Below are 25,204 nucleotides of genomic sequence, written 5' to 3'. Positions count from 1 at the left end.
GATGTTTTAATTAATTTATTAAAAACAAAAATGTGTGACAGCTAATAATTAACAGTGAGAATGGAAATGTGCAATATTAATAAGTTACTTAGCATGACAAATAATAACATATAACAATAAAATGCATATTCTTTTTTACCATCAGTTGTTGACACAGCTTCCATGCTCTCGGCTACTCGGGTGTCAAAGAAAAAGTTCGACTTTCTCAGTCGGATTTACGACGTTGTTGGGTGGTTCATGGCGGTTAATGTGCGTTGAGATCCAAATTCCAATATTTCCGACAGCACTTGAAGGCAACATAACAAGCGCAGGGAAGGGGGGAATCCACCAATCACAGCGCGGTTTTATTGTAGCAGACAAAACGTGTTACGCAATTACCCAACTGAGCCGCCAGATGGCGACAGTGTCTCATGGCGCTGCTATCAGTTAGTCAAGCCATGTTTCAAAAAGATTTTCCAAAGTTATTTCATATATAAAATATTGTTTGTCCAGAACAAAAAGAAACTAAAGAAGGTATACATTTAATTACAAATGCCGATGACATACAGATACACAGTTTTGAATTTTGAAATTGTTTAAGAATGTTGATATTTACCAACATAATCCATGCATATGTTAATCTCAAGTACAACAAAATAGCATACATACATAGAAAAATACATACATACATATATAAATGTATGTCAGGACATAAATCAGGACGTGCTGACGAAACAAAAGATAGATATGGTAAATATTCACCATCACTTCCTGAGTTTAGGGAAGGGGCTTGGTTCCGCGCTCGCCTCTGCGCCCCGCGAACGCGCACCAAATCAGCATCGATGAAGTTTGTGCGAACATGGCGGATTTCCTGCCGTCCAGGTCCGTGTTAAAAGTTTGTCTGCCCGTCTGTCTCCTCAACAACAGCGAGGTGGAGCAGCTCAGAAAGTCCAAGGAGATCGACAAATGTATTTCCAAGGAGAAAACCTACGTGAAACGGCTGGTGAAGATCCTGCTGCTGGGCGCTGGCGAGAGCGGCAAGTCGACTTTCCTCAAACAAATGCGGATCATCCACGGCCAGGACTTCGACCATCAAGCCAGAGAGGAGTTCAGAGCCACTATTTACAGCAATGTTATCAAAGGTAACCTCCGAGCTAATGGGTGGTACATTTCGACGAGGAATAAAGTGCGAAAGGGTCAACTTTGCTCCGGTAGAAAGGCCTTTAAAATGGGAAAGTTTCCACATCTGTTTAGCAGTGCTGGGTTGGGTAGGCTACGAAGACACACATAAACAGTCTCCATCTGCTGTCGGCACACCCATATGAACCCATGTTTCTGCTTAAATCTCCCCCAAAAGTGTTAGCTAGCTGTGTAGCAATACCATAACGTATATCTGCCTTCATAAACAGCACACAGGCTAGCAGTTTTATTACCCTTAGGCTAGTTTTGTTGTTGCTCAACCAGGGATGTAATGGAGGCTAAACCCACTTAAAGTCAGTTTACCCACCTTTTGTTTTTGCGGAGTGGAGTACTCGCCTTTTTAGACTGACGAGAATCATGAGGTAAATTCACATTATATATCATAAGACGTAGTTTTAATTTGATGTAAGATATATGAGGATATGTCCTTTTAAGGGCTAAATGAATTAATTCTCTTCTGATAGTATAAGTGATTTGTATTTATCTTGCTGGTTGTGATGCCATATAAGTAGTATAGTAGTTTACCCTTTTTATCTAACCACTACAATACTGCTGTTAGTTCACAGTCACTGACTCTTGCCAGACAATATAATAGGTTTGAGGAGTGGCAGTATCAAGTTGTAGTTGGATAGGAAGCTGTTCATGTGTTCTTCTCCGCCGCCACCCAAACCTGGGCTTCATTTTGACATCCGGGCTGCCTGATGTAGAGATATTAGCAGTGCAAGTGCGTGTGTGTCTCTCCTAATGTTGTCCCTCCATCTCCTCTCCAGGTATACGTGTGCTGGTGGACGCCCGGGAGAAGCTGCACATCCCGTGGGGTTGCCCGGACAACCATGAGCACGGGGACAGCTTGATGGCGTTCGACACACGGTCGGCCATGATGGCTCACGGCCAGGTGGAGACATCCGTCTTCCTGCAGTACCTGCCCTCCATCAAAGCCCTGTGGGCAGACTCGGGGATACAGAACGCCTACGACCGCCGCAGGGAGTTTCAGCTGGTAAGTGGCCCTTCACACATACGCCCACACACACACACACACACACACACACACACAATCATACACACACTTGCACACACTATGCCGGTCTGAGAGGCCAAGGAGCCAGACAGAAATGCACATGTCAAAGGTGTTTTCCACATCGGTGCTCATAGTGACTTCATGTGCCAACAAGGCCTTCATTAATCCACCAGTCATTATAAACCATTATAAGCCATTATCCACTAGCAGTTAAAGGCCCAGTCTGTAGACACTCTTCCATCAGTGTCTGGAAGTGGACTGTAGTCTGAAACGTGACTTTTGGTGAGTGTTTACACAGCTCTGCAACATCATTTGGATTGAAAACAAACACCAAAACTAGCAGTGGGGTAAAGAGTTTGGGTTTTCTCTGGTTCCAACTTGGTCTTATGCTAAGGGCGTAGTTAGTGACTCCCAAGGCCAGGACAACAGCAAAGTAAATAGAAAGTGAAAGTGATTTTCCTCTTCCTCCGCATCTGTCCTCCCTTTTCTTTCTCTCTCTCTCAGTCTCTCTCCCTCCCACTCTTTGTCTTTCTGACTCTCTCTCTCTCTCTCTCTCTCTCTCTCTCTCTCTCTCACCCTCTCTCTCTCTCTCTCTCGGAGCACTCAGACATGTGATTTAGTCAGCTTCCTGTTTACACCTCCCCTCTCCTTATGTCTGGGCTGTCAGCAGGCATCTCTTAGCACACTGACTTTTCCCCTAGAATAACAGCGGTGGTCGACAGTATGTTCATGTAGGTTCTGGGATCTTGCTTTGCTTCCACTCTTATTCTTGGTATCAGTTCCAGCACCTGCTGTGATTTTATAAATGCCTCTTCTTCGGATACTTTCATCTTGACTTAATGACTAATCGTGCTGCATTCGACTCAGATTTGCTTATTTTAGGCAGGCAGTCGGGCCAGAGCATGAACTTTTTACATTTCCCAGCCGTTGGGAGGCCGCCACTGCAGAGTGAACAGGGGAAACACTGCTCAAAGTTACATTCAGTCAAGAGAGAAAGGAGAATATACAGTTTTTGTCTGTTGCATAAGCCTGAACTGTTCTCAATGGCGTTTTGTTAGCCTCTCACAGTTTGTTGTGCAGACAGAATGGGGAATAAGTGCGATCAGAGCTGGAATGTTGATCTGTAGTTAAACAGCTTTATGCTTACAAACACAACCCTGGCTCTCCCACACACTGTTATTTGCACACAAACACACTAACAGTTTCACACACCCGAGCATAAGTACAAGCACACACACACACACACATGCAAATGCACTATGACCCCCCACAACCTGTCATCCTTTTGGCGTTATCAGGGATGTAACTCTGAATTTGCATATTATGTTGGACACACAACCCCCTTCTGTTTCTGCTGGGAGATTCCTCTTCTCCTACCTTTTCCTGCGTTTTTGTCTTCTTGATTTCGCCCCACAACACATTCACAGGAGTACACACACATACAGATTGTGGTCACTCAAAAAATAATATCTTTAAAGGCTTTCTGCTTTCATTGTGGCTCTATAATGGTGCACGATGCTCTATTCAAATGCCATCTCAAACACCATTGGAGGATCCTCCCATAAAACAGCTCAGTGTGAATTACATCTGGTGAATAAACGACCATGGCAATGATTAACATCATTATCATACCAGCGATGATCACTCCCGTTTAGAGAGAAATGTGTTACAGAACAAAGGCGATCACTCAGAGTTGTTCTGTTAGTGGCGATTTTACTTTTCCCTGCTCTTGTTAGGGAAGACTGAGCTTATCCTCTGCCAGTAAATCCACCCCATTGTGTTTTGACCATGCCCTGTACGTATATTTGCATCACAAATCACAGATGCCTTCAGGCTGACTTGTAATTATCATTAAAAACACATGTAGGCAGGCTGAAGCCACACATGGCTCCTCTCTGCTCGGAGTAGTGCAAAGTTCAAGCAAGTGTGCGTCTTTAAAATCAAGCGTACACACTTTCTCTCACTCCCTCTCCCGAGATTTTCTGATCAGTGTAGTGCCACGCACTGACACTGACACAAAACGCATAGTAAATCTGCTGTGAGTATAATGTTGCTACTTTTGGATACTGGCAGTGTTATATAACCTGAAGTTTCAGTTTTGCTTTTACAGGGCGCACACACACACACACAAAGCCATGCCTTACAATGAACAGAAAGAGAGCGTCAGAAGCACTGCTGTTCTTGTTTCTATTCTCCTTTTGATCTGACGGATTTTTGACGATGTCGAAACCAAACTAGTCATCTCAGATCTGAGCTTCTGAACGCAAAAGCGGAGCCAGAATTGTGGCCAGAATAGAATTAGCTGCATGGACAGGTATCTATTTTTTTCTGTGGCTTTAGCTCAGCAGCTACCCATCCTACTCCTCCCCTGTGTAATCTTAGCCTTACACACACACACACACACACACACGCACACACACACACACACGTGCGAACACACAAACACACACAGGTTTTTCAGGTTGGGTGAGTTTTGTAAAGATCAAAAGGTGAGTACAGAAATTTACAGAGAGGGAAAAGTGGCTGCTAACACACAGAGAGACCCAGCCCAAACAGCCAGTAGCACTGAAGTCATTTGAATGTTACAATATGAGCGTTGGGCTGGGTTATTCTGTTATGCATGGGCTGATATTTGCAAAACAATCACCTAAAAAGGTGTGGTGCATTATAGTAGAGGGACACAGGAGAAAGGACATGAGTAAAATTTGTTATTTTGTAGTCATTTTCTGGTGTGTGTGAGTACAGGACACACACACACACACACACACACACAGAGAGATAAAGGAATGCATCCCAGTCTTGGCAGTCTCGTGTCTGGGCATGCACTAATTGTTCAAGAACAGCATCAGAACGGTCTAGAAAAAACACCTCTGAACAGACACACACACACACACCCAGGCACACTTCTTTATACATCAAAGGCACACTGACAAACACGTGTGTACTGTCTGTAACACAAACTACTTCGCATCCTGTTTCACATGCTCAGAGCAGGCTCGGCTCTCAGGCAGACACTCACACTTTTGAAAGAGACAAACCTCTATGAAAACGCACAGATTCCCTCTGTGTCTCGCTGAGGTTGCTGCAGGTAAAGACTTATTCAATCTGCGGTAGTTCCCCATTTCTTCAGAAGCAACAGATTTCTTCTGATTGATGAGTGTGGCACAATGATGTGGCACATGCAAACTCCTGTACATTTATTGTACTTGGTGTTTAAAATGACTGAATCTGATGAATTGTATAGAATTAACATGCAAATTCCCCCCCTTTCTCCTCTCTCTCTCCCCGCTCTCTTTCCGCAGGGCGAGTCAGTGAAGTATTTCTTGGATAATGTGGATAAGCTTGGCGGGCCGGTAAGTTGTTTTTTGCTTACACTGATTGTTATATTCAGTCGTGTAGACGTTATATTTAATATTGCAACATGTCTAGACATTCCAGAGACTTCAGTCTGACAACCCAGATTGTTGTTCAGCAGCCCAGACAGCAGTGTTTAAGGAATACACTGACGTTTTGGCAAAGAAGCTCTTTGATCAACTGACCGCTTTTACGACGAGAACACTGGCAACGGCGTCACCTCTGCCTTGCCGTATGGGAAATGAGAGAAGCAAGGGGCATGCTAATGCTTCAGCACACTGTGTGTACGTGCAGTAGATGTTACATGCATTACCATGTGGAAGTTAAGCCCTATTCCAACTGGATTAATTTTGCTGGGGGAGGTCCTGTAACGTCGTTTTTACGTGCTGTGTGTAACTCCAGAGGACCGTTCTTTCATTAAGAAATCCCTTAAAACATACCTTTTCAAAACTGCTTTTAATCTCTAAATCTCTTTTGACCTCCTGGTCTTTTATTTTAACTGTCTTCTCTTTCTCCCTACTTGCTATGTTCTATTCTCTGTCTTATTCATTGATATTGTCTGTTATGTGTTTTGTTGTTTACTATGTAAAGCGTCTTTGAGTATCAAGAGAAGCGCTATACAAATATAATGTATTATTATTATTATTATTATTATTATTATTATTATACTCTGTGATTTCCCCCAAATTACTTCTCGTAGCTGGGATGTAAAACGTCATGAGTTTATCTTCAGCTTATTACAGCCAATAGGGCTGCAAGTAACAATTATTGTCATTGTCGATTAATCTAAGAAGTTTTTTAGTGCATTTTTGGCTCAAACTTCAAAGTTTTAGCAAAGCAAAGAAATTGATGAATTGTAAAATTTTGATGTTATACAATAAGCTCTAGGGCACCAGTGAATTCAGCAAATTATCCTGTGTGACAGCATTTCATGAAACACAGAGGTTGGGGGTACTTCAGTAATTACATAAGGTCCTCACATATCACCAGTCCCGTGTGAATAGGGCCTTAGTGCACTAAATGTGGAAACTGCTACCAGTCTTACAACAGGAATTTGATGGAAGAGCTTATTTGCCACAACATGTGTTCATCTGTCTCTGTGACTCTGTCTTTCATGTTCATTCAGTCATTCATTCATTGGGTCTCTCCGTCTCTCCACCAGACTTATGTTCCCAGTCAACAGGACATCTTGCTGGCCCGTAAGCCCACCAAGGGCATCCACGAGTATGACTTTGAGATCAAGAACGTGCCCTTCAAGATGGTGGACGTGGGAGGGCAGCGGTCAGAAAGGAGGCGCTGGTTCGAGTGTTTTGACTCGGTCACCTCCATCCTCTTCCTCGTCTCCTCCTCCGAATACGACCAGGTGAAAACACGCTCCTGTCCCACACACACACGCTGTACACACAGCATCTCATTTTCTCTCGCACACAAGCAAGCACACACACTTCAGATAGCATGATAAGTGACACATTAATCAGTTTGCTCTAGTAGATAATGTGCAGTGACTTTTTGATAAGTCATCATTGCACGCTGTGTCTATATGCATACTCTGTTTATTATGTGTATTCAAGTCTCATATGTATTTCCAATTTCCCAGATCCCTTTAACAAAACAAACTTATAAATTGCTGTTCCATATTCATGTTTTTTTCTTTTTATGGGCGTTTGTGTTTCTCTCTTGCTATGCTTTGATACTGCCCCTTATATTTATTGTAAGCATTTAACAAATTCTTCTTCTCCTATTATTATTATCATTATTATTATTATTATTATTATTATCGTTATTATTATTATTATTACTATCATTGTTACTTCTACTACCCCTACAATAACAACAATAGTAGTATTGGTAGTAGTAATTTTGCTCACTCCATGCTGTTCTGTTGTCATGATCAGGTGTTGATGGAGGACAGGCAGACCAACCGGCTGCGCGAGTCGCTCAACATCTTCGAGACCATCGTCAACAACCGCGTCTTCATCAACGTCTCCATCATCCTCTTCCTCAACAAGACGGACCTGCTGGAGGAGAAGGTCAAGAACGTTCCGCTCAAGGACTACTTTGACGACTACACCGGGCCCGAGCACAGCCTGCGGGACGTCCAGGCCTTCATGGTGGAGTGTTTCCGGGGGAAGCGGCGCGACGCCAGCCAGAAGCCCCTGTACCACCACTTCACCACGGCCATCAACACCGAGAACATCAGGCTGGTGTTCCGGGACGTCAAGGACACCATTCTCCACGACAACCTCAAACAGCTCATGCTCCAATGACCCCTCTCTGCCTGTGAAAATAGAGGACCTGAATGGGGACCCCCGCCAGCCCCCCGCTTCCCCCTTAGGAGGGCTTGGGAGAGACCAGCCTCACAGAAGAATCAGATAGAATTTCAGCGTTCTTCTTCTGTCGTTTTTATATTAGTTTTTACTCTCCTCTTTCGAAGAGTTGGCCTTGTAGTTGGTTCAGGGTGAGGTAGGGGCCGGAGCCAGGAGGGCAGCCTGGCTGTGGCAGTCGGGACAGGAGGGGCTGGATGTTGGATAAGACCCGACGCCCGCCGCCTCGCCCTCTGAGACCCGCTCCTCTGACCGAGAGCCGCCTCACAGCACAGGACTCTGACTGTGAGAGAGCCAGGATGAAACCACAATGCTTTTCTACATAACGTCTTAATGGAAACTTAATCACTGTTTAAATCCTGCATTTGTGCCTGTATGCGTGCGCAGCCCCTCTGTATGTGTGCAGAATTTAAGCTAAAGCTCTCTTCAAATGAATAATGAAAATGCCAGTTTCTATGATGTGTCTCACACAATTTACAAATTATGCCTCTGTGTTTGTTGGACATCCACAGGGCAAAACACACACATACAAATGTGCACACACACAGCCACATTAGGCAGGTGTGCCAGTTAGTGAACAGGCAGTCCACTGTTTTCTCAGGGTTGAATGGAAACCACTGTTAGCGATGATGTCATTGTTGTTGAACTATCTGAATAATCTAATCCTAATCTGGGTGGCAGAGCGGCGAGGCTCAGCCAGGCCTCGGTACCGTTAGCTGGTTGGAAGTTGGTACTGTATCCTCCTGGCTTTGACCCCTGAACGTTGGCCCAGGCCCCCCACCCCCCACCCCCCCTCTCTCTCTCTACTCCCTTCCCGTTAGTTGCCTTATAAAGGGACAGACCGACCCTGTTTGCCTGAATGATGAATGTCTGTTAATAGATGTACAGAGATTTGCTCTACTTGTTGTAGATTTTCTGAATATACTGTAACCAATATTGTTATGGTAAGATGTAACCTGTCATGTGAGCGTGTTCCTGTTGGCATTGAGTTGTTATTCCAGGCTTCTCTCAAAAAGTATTCACCCGTATTGGGGTTTTTTGCACACTATCATGTGCATTACCTTGTGCTATTTGGGATTTCCCTTTTTAAAAAAAAAAAAGTATTTTGCATTTTTAGCACAGCAAACTAGAAAAAGTTATTGCAGGTGAATACTTTTTTTGAGCGACTGCATTCTCTAGTGGGCCGATCTTTATTAGAGGACAACTTCCAGGCACTGTGTAAAATCAGTGTTTTTCTGCCAAATCACCCTGTGCCTTCTCTTGAGACTGTTCAGATCGACAGTCTGTAGCTTTCCTCCTAAAATGGAGCTGCTGTGAGCTTCACTGTGCTTCCAATCCTGGCCTTGTACATACTGTAATCTGTTGCCATGTAAATAGTCTTCAAGTTTATCTCCTTATATGTAAATGGTTGTAGAAATGGCATATTTTATTTCCCATTCTGAATGTGTCTCAAATCAATGCCTTTCCAATGAAGATAACTTTTGCTGTAGGCCTAGTTATATTTGGTGTAATTCTTTCATCACTTCTTGAAATTCATTCCTCTGTGTCTCGTGCCACTCTAACCGTATCAATAAAATACACTTTTCTAATGAAATTTGCCACTTCTTCATTCATTACACTGCTGAATATTGTTTATTCATAATAATGTTATGCCATATGGGGAAAAATAAATTTCCCATGTACTTAAGAATATGTCTAGGCTATGTTTCAAAATATTCAAAAAATGGCCCAAATTGTATTTGTACATGTAGATGAGATTCATTTGAAGTATATTTTAAGTGGCCAAATATATAATTTGGATATACTTGCAGATATACATTGTCAGATACGCGTAAGAAGGAAATGTATCTTCAGTGTCCAAAACATTTTTAGAATAAATGTCATCTACATGTACAAATACAGTTTTTGTATATTTTGAAACGTATCCATAAAACCTCTCCTGAAGTTTATGTGAAAGGTGTTTTTGCAGAACAAGATCAAAAGGCAAACTTGGGTCCTGGCCTACAAACAAAACAGTGTAATATTTTCAGACACTTAAATCATAAATTCTCCTTGATCGGATTGAGTAAAAAGTAAAGAAGGCCTGTATTCCTCTTCTCCCAAAGCACTGCCGTAACTATCAAGATAGTTCACATCCTACTCCAGTTTATGGAAAGCTTTGTCTGAACAGCATACAACAGTCTAAAATTATAAGATTAAGAAATATTTGGACAGCAGCTAATTTATGCAAAAACATTAATATTCATTACTGACATCCATCATTTTTAGTACAAAACAGGATCACCTGCTAAACTTTTTTTTTTTACTTTATATTTTAAAGAAATGTCTTGGTCTCACAACGCTACCAGTACATTAATAACCTTACACATTAAGCTGTTGACTAAATCAATTAAGCCTTCCGCAGAAGAAAAGGATATTGGACTGAATATGAGACAGGTTCATTTACTCGCAGCAAAAACAGTAGCAGTCTAGTCTAGTTAATATAGAACCTCCTTGGTCTAGTCTGCCAAACAGGATTTAAGCGAAGACGGAAGTAAGCGGGAGTGAGACCTCTCGCTTCGCCTGGAGTCTTTGGCCAGCGACTGCTCCCAAATCTCGTCACTGACCACACCCACTAAACACAGGAACAGTGCGTATAATAATATAATAATATATCAGACAGCCCCGTTATAACCCAGCAGATCAGGTTTCCAGGTTTAATATCGGACGAGCAATTATATACCTACTTTTTGAACTTAATTTTGGTTTAATTCGGCAATTTACACTCAGGCTCTCTGCGTGCTACCCAAAGGGTCTTTTCATAACTGTACTAATACCTCCATGCCGTACTCAACATAATCGTGTACAGTTCAAGGAGGTTTTATATTACAGTTAGGAAAACTAGCCAAACTACCCTCTAAATGGAAAGTACCAAAATCACCAAGTACCGCTGTGAATGAATCTGAACCCCGAAGATAACTGGCATCAGACGTCTGTAGCGCGAGGACGCGTTTCCAAAATAATGAAGTGCGTTTAGTGTGCGAAGGTTGTATGACGCCAGAGAGAGTATTGCATTTATAAAAGTTTTGGAACATGCTTGACTCTGATTGGCTGTTTTGCAGACCCGTGCAAAATGAGCTCAGGTAAGTGAAAACAATCATATTCCTGTGTCTGTGGTAGATGAGTTTATAATGACCTTTATTGTAAAATTAATTGTAGGATTACATCTGTTTTGTTATGGTATGTACCATAGAATATTAAATTATCATACTGTCTATACTGACAGTCTATACTGATATAAGCTCTTTAATAGGCCCTCTTTTCCTTTGATGCAAAGGTCACAGTTCACATGCTTCTCATAATATATAATGTATTAGTCTGTGTGGATAGGGTCTCTGTTGTAAGGTTTTTGCTCCGCCTAATGTTTGTAGTTGGCAAAGAAAACAAAATGTGCATCAAGCAACATATAATTCATAGATTTCCTATTCAGAAATTCTGGTGGATGCTTTTATCCGAAGTATCCTACAGTTCCATGAGTTCATACATTTTTAGCATGAGTTTCCCCTGGCAGTGTTGGTGCCATGTTCTACCCATTCGAGCTACACAAGACCAGTCTGTTCCTCTGTTCCTTTCTTTACAGAGGTGTGCCCATTCTGCGGGAAACCTTTCAAGAGGTTGAAGAGCCACCTGCCGCACTGCAAGGCAGCAGAGCGCTCCAAGCCTCCTCCAACCCAACATGATGTCACCGTGAGTCAGAGGGCATCGTCTTTACCGCCATTGTCCTCTCAGCCGACCTCAGCATTAGCAGAAAAAACACCAAAAAGCAAGAAAGCCACACCGACGTTATCATCAACAGTAACTCCGCAAACAAAGAAAAGTAAGAAGGTGTCTGCATTACCGTCAGCATCACTACCATTATCAGAGTCATCATCACCAGCGACACCTTTGAAGAGTGCGAATACATCGTCCTCATCGCTGTCACTGTCCTCATCATCATCCCCAAGTTCTACGTCACTTTCAGCATCAACTAAGAAGAAGAAACAGAAGCTGGTCGATCAAATCAAGATGGCCGCTGCGTCCTCCTCTTCCACCATCTCTGTCTCCTCCTCTCCATCTCCATCTCTCTCTCCATCTCCCTCTCCCTCCCTCTCTAAGCCAAAAAAGAAGAGTCTCCGCACCCTGATAGAAGCTGCAAAGTCCAACCCAGTTCCTGAAGGATCACCGAAGGAAACCAAATCTACCTCGCAAGACCTGCTCTCTGTCTCGACCCCCTTTAGCCTGGTGACAGACCCTTTAACCTCCAGAACATCGGCACTGACAGGGACCACAGCTACTCCAGACAAAGATCCAGACACCCAGTCTGCCCTTCTGTCTCCAGACCCCAAACCCAAAGGTTCCCCTAAAAAGAAGGCCTCACAGAGGGAGAAGGCTGCACAATCCCTATCAGCAACCAGAGCTTCTTCTGTCTCTCAGGACTCTAAAGGAGACGCTGTTGGAAATAGTGCAGGACCCAATGGAAGAGACGGCTTCTGGGAGGACGGGGAGGGGAAAACAAGAGAGGACATATCTGGGAAGGAGAGTTTCTGGGGATCGGGAAGTGGTCATCAGGCCAGGATTACCCTCCAGGATGTTAAAGCCACTTTAGGCCGATCTAACAAAACCAAAACTAGAGGACCACTCAGCACCAGTCTGAGTCTAGTTTCAGTTCCAGCACTGAATCAAAATGAACATGGTGTTAGCCGGTTGTTGACACCTGTTGCTCAGTCGGACCGGTCACCCAACACCGGCTCTCAAGATATGGAGCTATCATCGGTCAAGTCCAAAAGAGCATCTTTAATCCCACCGCAAGATGAAGGTTCATCTCAACCCAAACCGACCTCTTCTTTGCTCTCTCCTGTAACTCCCCTCCTCGCACCCTTAAGTACAACCAACACAAACAAGGGGCTGAATATGGACTATCACAAGACGGGACTCCTCTCAGCAGCATCACCATCAATCACTCCGTTCATGGCAGGAGGGACGCCGCCCCGTGCCGCTCCCTCCTCTTGCCTCCCGCGTCCTCTCCTTCTCCCTCCACAGACTCTGCCACTGAGAGTTAATGAGGGGTTGGTGATGGAGGAGATCAGGAAACAAAACGTTGCCGGTAATGGAATTGGGGGTCAGTATTTGAGAGAGGGGTCAGAAACACTAAAACATGTTTTTTGAGATGTGAAATGATATCTAGGTGTTGTTTGAGATAGAATAACACCAGGCATTACCTCCACATATAAGTGCAAATGTTGAATTGCCGATGTAGTGTCTTACTTTAGTTAGACTTTAGGGTAGGTGGAAAGGGACTGAAACTGGGGGTACCGTCACCCTTTAAATAACATGGAAGATAGTGCTGCTCGTGTGTGTGAGTGTATGTAAATATGCTTGATTCTTTCTGGATAACGGTATGACTACGTTCTTTGCAGGTGTCCTGACACAGCGGAGTCTTGGGCAGGTGAGGCTGAGGGAGTTGCCTGGATGGCTGGCCCTCAAAACCCCCAGCCACCCCAGAGAGGCAGCGGAAATACTACACAGAGGTCAGCATACATCACACACTATTATCATACACATACATGGATGCATACAATAAGAACTCATGTGGTCCGCGTGCCCATTATCCTCTCTCCTGAGATTTCTTGACCACACACTGCACACACAGTCATGCCTTATACTAAAGAGGAGATTTCATAGCTGTTCTTGCTTCTATTCTCCTTTTGATCTATTTTTGTCTCCCCTCTTCTCTTCACATAGGCTGGCAGTGGTATTACAGAAGGTACATCGATGTGAGGAAAGGTGGCGTGGGCGGAGTGGCCATGCTGTTGGCAGGATACTGTGTCCTCAGCTACATGTGGAGTTACCCTCATATAAGTGAGTGTGTGTTACGTGTTGAACCCTCTCTGTGATACTTTACATCATGTGTTGCACAGACGGATTCTCTCTCCATTTGGAAATATAACTCTGCGTGTCGATGGTTGCTTCTTGCAGAGCGTGATCGCTGGAGGAAGTACCACTAAGGTCAGAGGAAGGCATGACTCCGCACGAGGAAACAGCCGCTGTGGCAGGAACTGAAAGGGAAGGTTCAGGACTTTTAGACGTCTTTCCTAATTGATCGCTCATCAAATGCTCTTAGAAAGTTTTTCACACATTTTTTTTCTTGTCAGCATTTGTCAGCAGTTCCTCTTCTCTTCTCATCACATGCAAGCCATTCTGTTTTCTTCCAGTATTTGGAAGTCTTGGTACTGTGATAGGAAGATTAGGCAATATAACATTTTGAAAAGACCTGTATGTGATTCGGATAGTAAAGGTTTCATTCCCCACTGACTTGCACTTGCATAGGCTTCTAAAAGTCTTACACGCTTTCAGTTTTGCAGCTCTTCAAATGAAGGCCACCTGTTACAGTGAGCACTGTTGCTGATATAAATGAAGTCTGTTGGCATTATAGAATGTAAAACATGTTTCAGAAGTCTCATGTCAGTTGCTTTATTTATGTACACCACATACTTGTGTTTATCTGAATTATTTACTTGGCTTTGTCGCTTATTTTGTTGATTATGAAAGGGAAGAATACACCTGTGCAAAATAACTTTTGATTCGTTTTTTTAATAGTAATACAAATTTATGTTTCACATTAATAGCCCATAGAAATAGCTTTGGTTCATGATGAAAGAAGAGTCTAAATAGTTTTGTATGTATTTTGGACATATGTAGTGATGGTCCATTAAATTCCCAATATGTTCCCTAGCTGCTCCACTAGGTGTCATTGTTGGGTTGCATTACCTAAACCAAAGGATTAGGCAACTGAATGCTTGCTATGCAGAGTTTTCTTAGTTCCTTTGTGCAGAGGCATTGGTGCTGGGGTCCATGGCAGGATTTAAACAGACTAAAAAAAACAGATTTTTAACTCTGTGGTACAGAGAATCTTACCGTAGTGGCCCAGATGGGGAGACACAATGTAAAATCTGATATTTTCTTGCATCAATATCAATAAAAAGATCCTATCTGTGTAACAGAGGGTTAAAAATCTGTTTTTCTGGCCCTGTGTGTAAATGCTGTCACATGATGTTATTATGCACGCTTAGTTTGTCCCCTGCGTGTGAATGTCTAAACTACTGCCAGTATGTGAACACTAACAGAATAGTAATGGACGGACGCTGAAGTGCTCCTCAGCCGGACTGGACCAGTTTGTGATTGTATTCAAAATGAATTTATTATTGACTCTCCTTGCTGCTGTAGTGAACACACATTAGCTACAAATGAAGAACTGACAGTATTTTTGTAACGATTTCCTGACGCCACTTCTTAGCCAACACAATAAAAAATAACTTCCATTTTCTCAAGTTTTTTTTACATTCTTTTTTCTCCATACAAAAATTATAAATATTTTGTGTTTCACTTTTCATTTTTATACAAAACAACAAACTATACAAATCAAGTGAGACATACCAAAAACAACTCAACAGTGAAAATGGAGGCAGAAAAAAATAAAAAATCTCTCCGCTGAGAACAGGGAAAAAGCACAGTATGTCACTACCAGGCCCTCAGACACCCATGTACATCCAGACAACACAATGTTTCACCGACACTTGACACGTCCCTACCTTGTGCAAGTGTGAAAACATCATTCTTGCAGTTATAAGCGCTAGAGAGGCACAAAATCATATATACCCAGTACTGGAAGGAGCGACTCTGAAATGACGGTGGATTCTCCCGCCTAATGCTGAAATGAAGTGTTCTACAACAGTAAATCACGTCATTTGAGATTCGCTTTCAACGCAGAGAAGCACAAGCAAGTTTTGTCAGTGTGCACCGGCAGATACGAGGGGTCTGTGAGGGCCGAGGCAGAGATACAGGCAGGCTGTGATGGCCACTGGCACTCAAACACAAAACAGAAGAACAGACAGACAGGTGTGTTCTCTCTCTCTCCCTCTATAAAAAGGCCTTCAATCTGCTCCCGTAGCTTGTTGGCGAGCATATTTCACAGATACAAATTTGTAGAAAAAAAAGTTGCGCTATCCAGAATCAACCCCAGGAGCATTTGATAGGTTTGACCAAGACTTTGGTGCTTTTGGTTTGGGAGAATTTGCCCTTGTTTTCTCTAGATTTGCTCGGCTGTTGTCGCAGCAGTTTCATTCCAAATATAGGGACATGTTTAGAATGAATGCTTTTATCATAATTAAATATCCCAATGAGAACAGTTTCAGTGTTACAACCTACATTAGAGTCAAAACTCGCACCAAACCAGGAACATGCATGGAGCCAAAACCATACTAGTGACCAGCTGCCAGTGGAAACACTATGCCTTTTTCAAACCTATGCCATAGAGCTTTTGTCACCAGTACACAGATGTAGGGACTTGAGGTTGATTCTGGACAGCACCACACTCTACTCCTATTCATTTTGGTTGAGCTGCTGAGAAGGGAAAGAGGTGAGTTGTGGGGTAGTGTATGTAATTCAAAGGAGGACTGGAAACTGAGAACAACACATCCTGGGGGACTGAGTGGACATTTGGGAATGAAACAACCAGACCACATGAAAACACTCATACACCAGTGCGTGTATGCAGATTAACACACACACTGACACACATATCAAGGTAGTAACGCATACATATATGATCAATACATCAACATACAGAAGGCAGACAAACGTACAATCAATGACTCTCCAGGGTCATTTGAGCAAATGATGGTATCGTCTTACCATGTTCACAAAGCTGGGGCACACATCACTACGAACAAAATAGTAATCTTTTAAATGTCATTTCTAAAAATGAAGAAATAAAAATCTAAATAAAAAAGATAAACGTATCGTAACATATCTTCCTCAATCTGAGGATTTAGCTCCCCTGACACAAACACACTCTGAAGTGAGAAGGTGGGTGAGAAAGTGTGTGTGTGTGTGTGTGTGTTTTTTGTGTGTGTGTGTGTGTGTGTGTGTGTGTGTGTGTATTGTGAAAAAGCGAGAGATTTGTCCTGTGTCTGTGTAGGGGCTCACATACCTTTAAGGTACAAAAGAAAAATGCCAAATAAAATATGACTTAAAGACAGGGAAAAAAAGCATTGTGGAGTACTGAAAAAACACTACTATGTGTCTGTCTATGTGACTAGTCTGACTGGTCGTTAAAGTGATTAAGAGGTTATCCTTGTTGCGGGCAGCTGTAATCACCTAGCAAGCAAATCGACTTTGGTTATGTTCCAAATGTTCACAGTCTGCTCAACCTAGCATGTATTTATGAGAGCCTTATGGTGTATGCATGTAGTTCCTGTAACATGCAACACTACTTTGAAACAATGTAATTATCTACATGAATGTGTGCATCAGGACCAAAGTCTCTATGGAGCTTGTCTCAGGAAGTGATGGACATATTCCAAGCCTGAACCATAGATTCATCTATGACAAACTTTAACACATTGTACAAAAGTATGTGTGTGCACTGTGCATGTTTGTAATGCCAGGAGCAAAACTGAGAGGATATTTTTTGAACAAGGCTTCTTCATGTAAACGTTTCAAAAGGAAATCATAGAATTTCTCAGGCACAGAGTCATCATTTTGCCCCTCCTCCTTATCCCTGTTCTTCAGCATAGGCAGTGGGGGCAATGGACTGGCACAAATTGTAAGGGTGCGTGTGTGAAGAGAGGATTACCCTTGCATTCTAGGTACTAAAGCGGCTTGATTCTTGATAGACCCACTGACCCTGCCCCTTTAAAATAAGAATGTTTAAAATAAACAAAAAAATATTATCTTCCATCAGTTAGTCCACTGCATTGCACACATTCCTGATTCTTTTTAGGTCATTTTAAGTACCTGGGTTCAACTGGCATCTTGAAGGAGTCACTGACTCCTACTACCTGCCTCAAATCCCCCAATAAACCCAAACACGTGCTACATGGCAGGATATGGTATCACAGATATCATAGAGACCTATCACTTCCCTGAAAGAAGAGTTCCCCTCTCTTCACACAGAGCTGTGGGGGAGACACCAGATATTACTACAAGAGACTTTGACAATAAGTGACAAAGAAAAAGCAAACAAAACACACAAGAGAAGTCTGAACCCAAGGCGGGCGGACGTTGGGGATGATACGAAGCGACATATCGATGGCACATCAGTCTTAACATTCCAGGATGCTGTTGACTGCTGCCTCTAGAACAGAGTCTGTGTCGGGGGGAGGGGGCGAGGCGAGCTCAGGGGGGTAGTGGGGCTGGGTGGGGTGGGAGGACAGGTGGTGAGACACCTGGTAGTGCGTCTGTCCTCCCGGCGTTGCCGCGAACGACGGGAGGTTACCTTGGGGATAATTGCTGGCGGCGATGAGGCTGTTGTTGCTAGCGTTGCTGGCCCCGTAGCGTTGCTGGGTCTTCTTCAGGTCCAGGACGCTCTTGCTTTCTAAGTGTGGAGGTTGGAGCCCACCCCCTACGCTTGCATCTCCTCCCCCACCCCCTCCAGGGTCTCCAAACCCGGGCTGGGAGTCTGTCCTGTAGGGCGGCTCTGAGGAGTCCCCCCCTGTCTGTCCCCAAGTAGGGCTGGACACAGATTGAGAAAGGAGAGGATCCGGGACAGAGCCGGATTTCATCCCACAACAGAAGTCCTCCAGGAAACCGTCTAATGACAGACAGAGAGAGAAGAGAGAAAGAATCAAATAAGACTAACTCTGGGGGAAAATATTTGCTCCTACCCATCCTTGTTCTTTATTCCTTTCTTACCTGGATCTACTAGTACCATGCGTTTGTCCTGTGTCAGGTTGGTGCGCTCCTCTTGGTTGAAGGTCCTGTCAATCATCACCATTTCTGATGATGGGCTGGAGCGCTGCAGGGAGGGGAGGGGCATCCTGTTAACCTTTTGCATGCCATAACATGGAGCGTATGTACTATATGTGTGCGTGCAAGTGTTCGTTCATGTGCGTGCGTGTTTGTGCCCACCTCAGCTTCCACCATCAGTAGTCGTCTGTATTTGTTCACCATGGCCTGTGTTCTCTTCAGCACCTGAGTTGCCACAAACTCAAATTCCTCATCCACTGTAAACAAAAGGACACAATACACTATTTATTTAAAACCACTCACATTCTGTCTTAAATAAATTTGACTTTCACACACAAGCATAAGCATAGTAGACTTTGGAGGCACAGTTCCCTGCCTTGCTTGCAGATCTCGGGTCGAGCTAATAAATTCAAGAAGTTCAAAAGAGGCCTGACCATTTTATGGATTTACACAATTTTCACAGATCTGAAAACATCAAAGGAGTGGCTTGGTAAGAGATGTTCTCTCGCAAGACATGCCAGTTTACCCTGTGAGAACTCTTCGTGGCTGGGCGGAGCCCCCTGGAACACGTGGTAGGGGAGGAGTTTGTGCAATGCATCGTCGAATGAGGTGAATCGGCTGCGATCTGGGGTCTGAACTCCAGCATGATCCTTCCTCAACTTCTGCAAAATCCTGGAGATGATAGGAAGAAAGAGACAAGAGGCTTCAATGGCTGATGCTAAGCTACACTGGCACAAGTATGACTTCACCTGAACAATGAAAAAAAACAAAAAAACACACAAAGTGTGTCAATAACTCACATTCCTCCTCTGGTAAGTGGTGGAAGGGCTGGCCTCTTCTGTGCACTGACCTATAGAGTGAAAAATGCAAATACCATAATTATCATAGCACCATCAATACCCCCTGTCAGTATAATTCACCTTCAAATATATACAGACATTTGTACGAAACAAACGAAACGTAGACTATAACATACCTGCGAGTTTAGCGTTGAATCTTGGCTGACAGCTGTCATGGTTTTCACAGCTGAGAGAGACCACACAAACAACAGCTTCATTAGGACAAAGTGATCCAAATTACATTCAAACACATCATACATAAAAAAACCCATCATGCAACACCTGCCTTTGTTACCATGGAGGTTGCTGAGCTGTGCCTGTCGGCTGTCCTGTTTGAGGGCAGGCGATGGAGAATTCTGGAAAAAAAAAGTGGAGGTTGAGGTCAGTCAGATGACAACCAAAATAACAGATCCAAGGAAAGAGACAGGTGTGCAAGAAAAAAATGAGGTGATGGATTCATAGCATTAAAGGAGGGGAAAGTGGGATGAAAACACCATCAGTAGATAGTTAGTTTTTCATTATACCTGTCTGTAGTCTTGTTGTTCCTGCGCCGCTGTAGCAACACCAGGCAAAGGGGATAGAGAAGTGCAGTTCTGATTCTGGGTCACTAGGAGGCGCTGCACAGGGCTAGCTGACACTTGGCCTCGACTCACGACCCCCGCAGTCGCTGGGCCAACCAGAGTCAGTCGCCCGGCAGCGGATGACGTCTGGACAGGGGCGGGGTTTGCACCAGAAAAACCTGTCCATGTTTGGGTCACAGCCCCTCCAACCTGACCGCCACTGACCACACCCGGATTCACAATCAGCTGGCCTCCTGGTGTTGCCGTGAAGTTCTGCCCCGCAACAATCTGCACTGCGTTCTGATTGGTAATGAGGGCATTAGAGTTGGGGTCAGCCGGGCCGTTGTGGATGGTGCTGGCAGGAGTGAGTGCCAGAGAGCTGGGCAGCAAGAACTGTCCAGGTGGTATATTTGTCTGGCCCTGCGCTTGTTGCTGCCCCAGGGGCGAGTGCACTACGATGGATCCATTGGCTGTGTATTGTCCCCCAGGACTAGCGGTGTTAGCATTAGCTACATTAGCCATGGTGGAGGGAGTGGGCTGAAGGCCCAGGCTGTAGACAGTCTGAGCCCCAGCCTGAAGGGGTTTAGGCTGGATAGGTCGGACAAGAGTCTGGGTCCCACCGGGGCCTCTCTGGATGATGATGTTCTGAAGGGGGATATTTTTGAAAGGTAAGCCAACTTGGCCTACCTGCCCTTGGGAAGGGGCAAACACCTGCCCCCCTGTTGCTGCCCCTGCTGCAGTTACGGGCACCCCCGGCCTCAGCACAATCTGAGGAGTTCTCTCCAGGCTGCTCAGAGTCATCACCCCGCCACCCGCCCCAAATGAACCCAACACCTGGATGTGCTGGGCCGAGCCATTGGGCAGCTGGGAGACCCCTTGGAGGAACTGGCCTGCGGGGAACGCAGCTGTTGCCGTTGTAACCACACCCACCCCCCCTCCATAACCCCCAGAGACCAGCTGGGAGGGGAAGGGAACGGGTGCCTGCACCGGGGTGGGAGCAGGCTGGGAGTCTAGTAAGGCCTCCTGGGCCAGCGTCTGCTCTGTGATGTCTGCCTCCAGGAGAGACTTCTGTAGGATGTCGAAGGGCTGGTCCTCTCCCCCAAGATCCACCCCTCCAGGGGAGCCCCCGGCCCCCAATTCATCCTCAATGAACGAAAGGCTGTTGGAGAGCTGGAGGCCTGCCCCTGCTGAATCCTCGCCAAATTCACCCATTGTAGAGGAACCATCTTTGAGGCCAGTGTTGGAGCCAGCCTATAAAGGCGTTTAGGGAAAGAGAGAAGAAAGAGGAAAAAAAATGTTTTGATTGTGGATAGGATATAACAGCTTTCCCTTCATTCCAATGTCTTATGTGACCCACCCATGCGTTGTAGTTTTCTGAGTGGGAACTAGGGATTAGGAACTAGGAACTATACTATGTATTCTTTTAATCTGTAAATGAGATCCACTAGAGCATTTTCCTCGATTGGGGCCAACTAGATTCATATAGCTTTGTATTTGTTCCTAAACATCCGTTCTTGAATATGCCATCTCCATGCAAAACGAACCACACTGGCGACATTACTACTTAAATCACTCTAACAGCCTGGGAAAACCCTGAAAAAAAACATAGTCCAACATCAACAACTAAATCTCTAATCATAGAGTAACGTCTAATCTTATTTTGGGTGGATCAAGTTGTCTCAGGTAATCATGGGAACACTCACAGTGTTGCCGGCAAAGAAGGATCCATCAGACCCATAAGCTGCATTTGTCACGTCATCCTCCCCAATCTGCAGGGAGAGAATAGGCTGTCAAAACCCTCAACAGAGAATGAGTCAACTCAATAATCTTCCTTTGTACATGGAACACAGACTTAAGTAACTAAATTAACAACACAGTGCAACACACTAAACTTGAATGAGTTCTACAAGAGTCACTCACAGACTTGCTGTTGGAGCCGTGGAGGTAGTCATTCAATGCATCCACATCTCTGAAAAAGGTACAAAAAAAAAAAGATTAGAGAAAAAGGGCCTAGGTACTTAAAAAAAACAGGTCAAATACAACATATGATATCATTATTTTTATTTGCTGGTTAACTGTGGTTTATAAAGCTGCAACTGGCTTTACTTGTTCACAATAGTGACAGAAAAATGTTTTAAAATTAAAGTATATTCAAGTATTTCCTTGCACAGAACATTCCTTGCAAGAACTCTTGTGAATGGGCCGTTAGGAATTGGTTATTTCTCTTTACCACATTGGTCATTCAGTTTTCCCTAAAATGGGCAGGGGATAAAAAAGGGGCTTGCAGCTAGTTGAGGCCCTTGGGTTCAATGAGGAATACTAACTTTCTTAGCCGTTTTAGTGAAATTTAAGGACAAATGTAGAAACAGCTGCCCACAATGTGAAGTATCTGGAGAATGGAAATGTCAATGTGTCAATTTATGTAGTGATCCATAACAGAAATGCCAGCTTTACCCTATAATATCCAGAAGACGGCGATCGTCCTCATCATCCATGACACCTGAAAGACGATGGATGGAAGGAGATAGAATGGAGAGGGTGAGGAGAAGAGAGAGAGGTCTGATATGGACTAAGGAGGAGATTGTTGAAATTTAAATTATAATATGGACCAACGACGAGTGTTCTACGAACATGAATCGAGCAAACGGCTTCATTAATCAAGGGAGTAAAGCTCAATTGATCACTTGTAGTTTTTATCCTGAGGCAGCAGTGTATGAGCCACAAAGAGTTAACAAATGTCATTTAGTGAGGACAGCCGAGTAATGGGCCTTCTTTATCCGCATGCCAATCTTTGGTGTGGTTGGTGACAGTTTCTGACGCATTCACTCACAGATTTCTGGCAGGGAGCATGGAGCATGGATTCAGTCATTTAACACCCTTTGTTTCCTGTAGTAGAGTGGGGTGCAGGGTGTGAAAATGCAGTTATAAGATAGCAAAATTATATGTGTGAGATATAGGGTGTGAGAGCGTGGGAGGGGGGGAGAGGTGAGGGAGAAAGAAAGGGTGTGTAAAATGGAGGGGGGAGGGAAAGAGAGAGAGAGAGAGAGAGAGAGAGAGAGAGATGTTAAAAGCAGTGGTCCTCAGTATTCAAGTAAGGGCAGGATGGCCCCTATCTCCTCCTACAGACACTAGTCCCTGACACTAAAGTTCCCACCCCTACCCTCCTCTGCTATCCCACATTGGTCATCTCTCCTGTCAGCTACACTCCCATAGAGTGAAAATGGGCTTTTGAGTGTAAATAACTCCACCCTGCACAATTTATCCCATAAAAGGTTGTTTGTTTGAGTTTCTACATTTAAAAAGGCGTTGGCTTTATGTTGTGTCAGCCAGCAAAGGTATGCAGCTATCGTGATATTAAATAATGCAAGGAACAAACAGGAAAAAAACACTGGCATAATTTGATCAAGCAGAGTAATGGTCTGGGAGTTTCTGGACACCAAGTCACGTGTATTTTTATATAATGGTTGTATTTAACTAATGTGTGGCATTTGCTGAGAGCAAATCTCTTTTAAATATATATCCATCTTAATTTAATAATGCCATATTTGAACAAAAGTGTCTCTCAACTAGAATACATGTTGTAGCCTGTGTCAAAGTTATGGGAAAAGTATCCTTGTGTGCCTGATTATGTGCAAAACGTTACAACTGCAATGCTACAAAATGGCTGTTACCATCCCATAGGCTGTCTTTACTGCTGAAACACGTTCAGCCACCATCTTTGGTTCAGGGAGAACAAAGAACGACAAGGCTGCTGGAGTCAATTTACTGAAATAATCTATATTTGAAAATACAAAGTGAAAAAAATCTGCTTAAGGAAAAACTATTACAGAAAAACAAGGTTTTCAATGCTTACAACAAATAGAAAGCTCCATTTTTATCTTCAAAGTGGATAGGCACAGGCAGTCAGGCTTATTTGTCCTTCAAAAGGACACCATGTTAAAATATGATTTAGAGAAATGTCAACCTTTCATCTATTTCCTCCTAACAAAAAAGGAAGCCAAACGATTAACACAACAAAATTTTATTTCACAGAAAAAGCTTCAAGGGTTGGCCAATATAGGCTTGTTCAGATATAAAAAATAAAATAAAAAAAACACCACCCCGTTTGCCCCAATGTCCATAAGCACAATCAAATTATTAAATGGGTAATCACTCGCTGTAATGAATTATCTGATAATAGCTTAAATAAACGTTAAATATTTTATATCCAACTGTTAGTAGCCTGCATTAGAAAAATGGACAAGGCAAGGCTGCAGTACCTGCTGACTAAACCTTCCCTTGTAATGGTTAAAGAAGCATTTGATTTGCAAATGTTCCGCAAATTCTGATTACGGTTGTTAAAACTGGATTATCTCATCCAAAAAGCCGCAACATTTCGTGTAATTTTGAGATGAAAATAACAACCTCCGAAGCCCGTCCTAGCATGCATGCTACGAGGCAAACCAAGCTAGTCCCTGACCCAGGCAGTCCTGCCACCAGTACTGTACTGTACGGTATCGTCGTTTAGAAAGCCATCTAATGTACAGCTTGCGAATTTTATTTCCAAAAATAGACTGAATCGACAGAATGATAATCGCATTCAAGCAGCACAAAACGCCTGTCCTCCAGCCTGTGGCTGGTCGTCGCTGACGTGCTCTCTTTCTCTGTTGGGGAGGCTTTCATTTGTCTTCTATTTGGCTCATCTGCCAGCATGAAAAACGTCACATTTCTCTCGATTTGCCGAACCGACGCGTTTCAAACGTGGGATTTGTAAGAGCCCGGTGTCTTGGTCGGGTAGCTCTCCAGGTTGGACGCTCCGCAACCCCAACATTTTACTGGTAAACATCGGCCTGTCCAGGTTAGCTAGCTGCGGTGTCGACGTCGCCTATTTTGAAAACGTCGGTTAGAATTCGTCGACAAGGCTAACGGACTAAACCGTGTCAAGCCATAAATATTTATCCCGATTAGCATAACATAAAGACGACTGAAAGAGGCAAACCCTTTACTCCTGTCTCACTCCTCTTGAAACCCAATATCTCCATTTGGCAACTTTTAATTTGCTCCCCCCTCCTTCTCCTCCTCCTCCTTCTCCCTCTCCCACTCATATATTTTTCTCACTGTCCCTGTTCTGTCTCGGATAGATTTTTCTCTCCGCTCAAACTCTCTTCCCTCCCTGAAGGAAGGGAG

At 43.8% G+C, this 25,204-nt stretch overlaps 3 protein-coding genes across 6 annotated transcripts; 2 read left to right on the top strand and 1 right to left on the bottom strand.

Moving 5' to 3' along the window:
- Positions 1-825: 825 nt before the first annotated feature.
- Positions 826-9,483, top strand: LOC139912805 (guanine nucleotide-binding protein subunit alpha-13-like). The gene is made up of 5 exons (XM_071900719.2): positions 826-1,121; positions 1,950-2,176; positions 5,500-5,550; positions 6,714-6,914; positions 7,447-9,483. The coding sequence occupies exons 1-5, from the start codon at positions 839-841 to the stop codon at positions 7,816-7,818; spliced, it is 1,134 nt and encodes a 377-aa protein (XP_071756820.1). The 5' UTR covers positions 826-838; the 3' UTR covers positions 7,819-9,483.
- Positions 9,484-10,652: 1,169 nt separating this feature from the next.
- LOC139912772 (uncharacterized) lies at positions 10,653-14,891 on the top strand. 2 transcript variants are annotated; one of them, XM_078290714.1, is made up of 5 exons: positions 10,653-10,997; positions 11,495-12,997; positions 13,311-13,421; positions 13,636-13,752; positions 13,870-14,891. In XM_078290714.1, the coding sequence occupies exons 1-5, from the start codon at positions 10,988-10,990 to the stop codon at positions 13,896-13,898; spliced, it is 1,770 nt and encodes a 589-aa protein (XP_078146840.1). In that variant the 5' UTR covers positions 10,653-10,987; the 3' UTR covers positions 13,899-14,891. The 2 variants fall into 2 exon arrangements, with proteins under 2 accessions (XP_078146840.1, XP_071756776.2); XM_071900675.2 differs by having other exon boundaries at positions 11,495-13,012.
- A 373-nt stretch (positions 14,892-15,264) lies between these two features.
- Positions 15,265-25,082, bottom strand: bicral (BICRA like chromatin remodeling complex associated protein). 3 transcript variants are annotated; one of them, XM_078290712.1, is made up of 13 exons: positions 23,892-25,082; positions 22,869-22,924; positions 22,493-22,538; positions 21,959-22,007; positions 21,742-21,807; positions 20,003-21,289; positions 19,765-19,834; positions 19,616-19,665; positions 19,440-19,489; positions 19,166-19,311; positions 18,802-18,896; positions 18,586-18,688; positions 15,265-18,484 (listed from the first exon to the last, which is right to left on the bottom strand). In XM_078290712.1, exons 3-13 carry the CDS (start codon positions 22,531-22,533, stop codon positions 17,997-17,999), a joined length of 2,445 nt encoding a protein of 814 aa, XP_078146838.1. In that variant the 5' UTR covers positions 22,534-22,538; positions 22,869-22,924; positions 23,892-25,082; the 3' UTR covers positions 15,265-17,996. The 3 variants fall into 3 exon arrangements, with proteins under 3 accessions (XP_078146838.1, XP_071756774.1, XP_078146839.1); XM_071900673.2 differs by having other exon boundaries at positions 19,774-19,834; XM_078290713.1 differs by lacking the exons at positions 22,869-22,924; positions 23,892-25,082 and having other exon boundaries at positions 22,493-22,609.
- Positions 25,083-25,204: the final 122 nt, after the last annotated feature.

Source organism: Centroberyx gerrardi, chromosome 20, assembly GCF_048128805.1.
Source record: "Centroberyx gerrardi isolate f3 chromosome 20, fCenGer3.hap1.cur.20231027, whole genome shotgun sequence".
Taxonomy (NCBI): Eukaryota; Metazoa; Chordata; class Actinopteri; order Beryciformes; family Berycidae; genus Centroberyx; species Centroberyx gerrardi.
The sequence above is the reverse complement of the archived record's forward strand: the minus strand, read 5'-3'. Positions and strand labels throughout refer to the sequence as shown.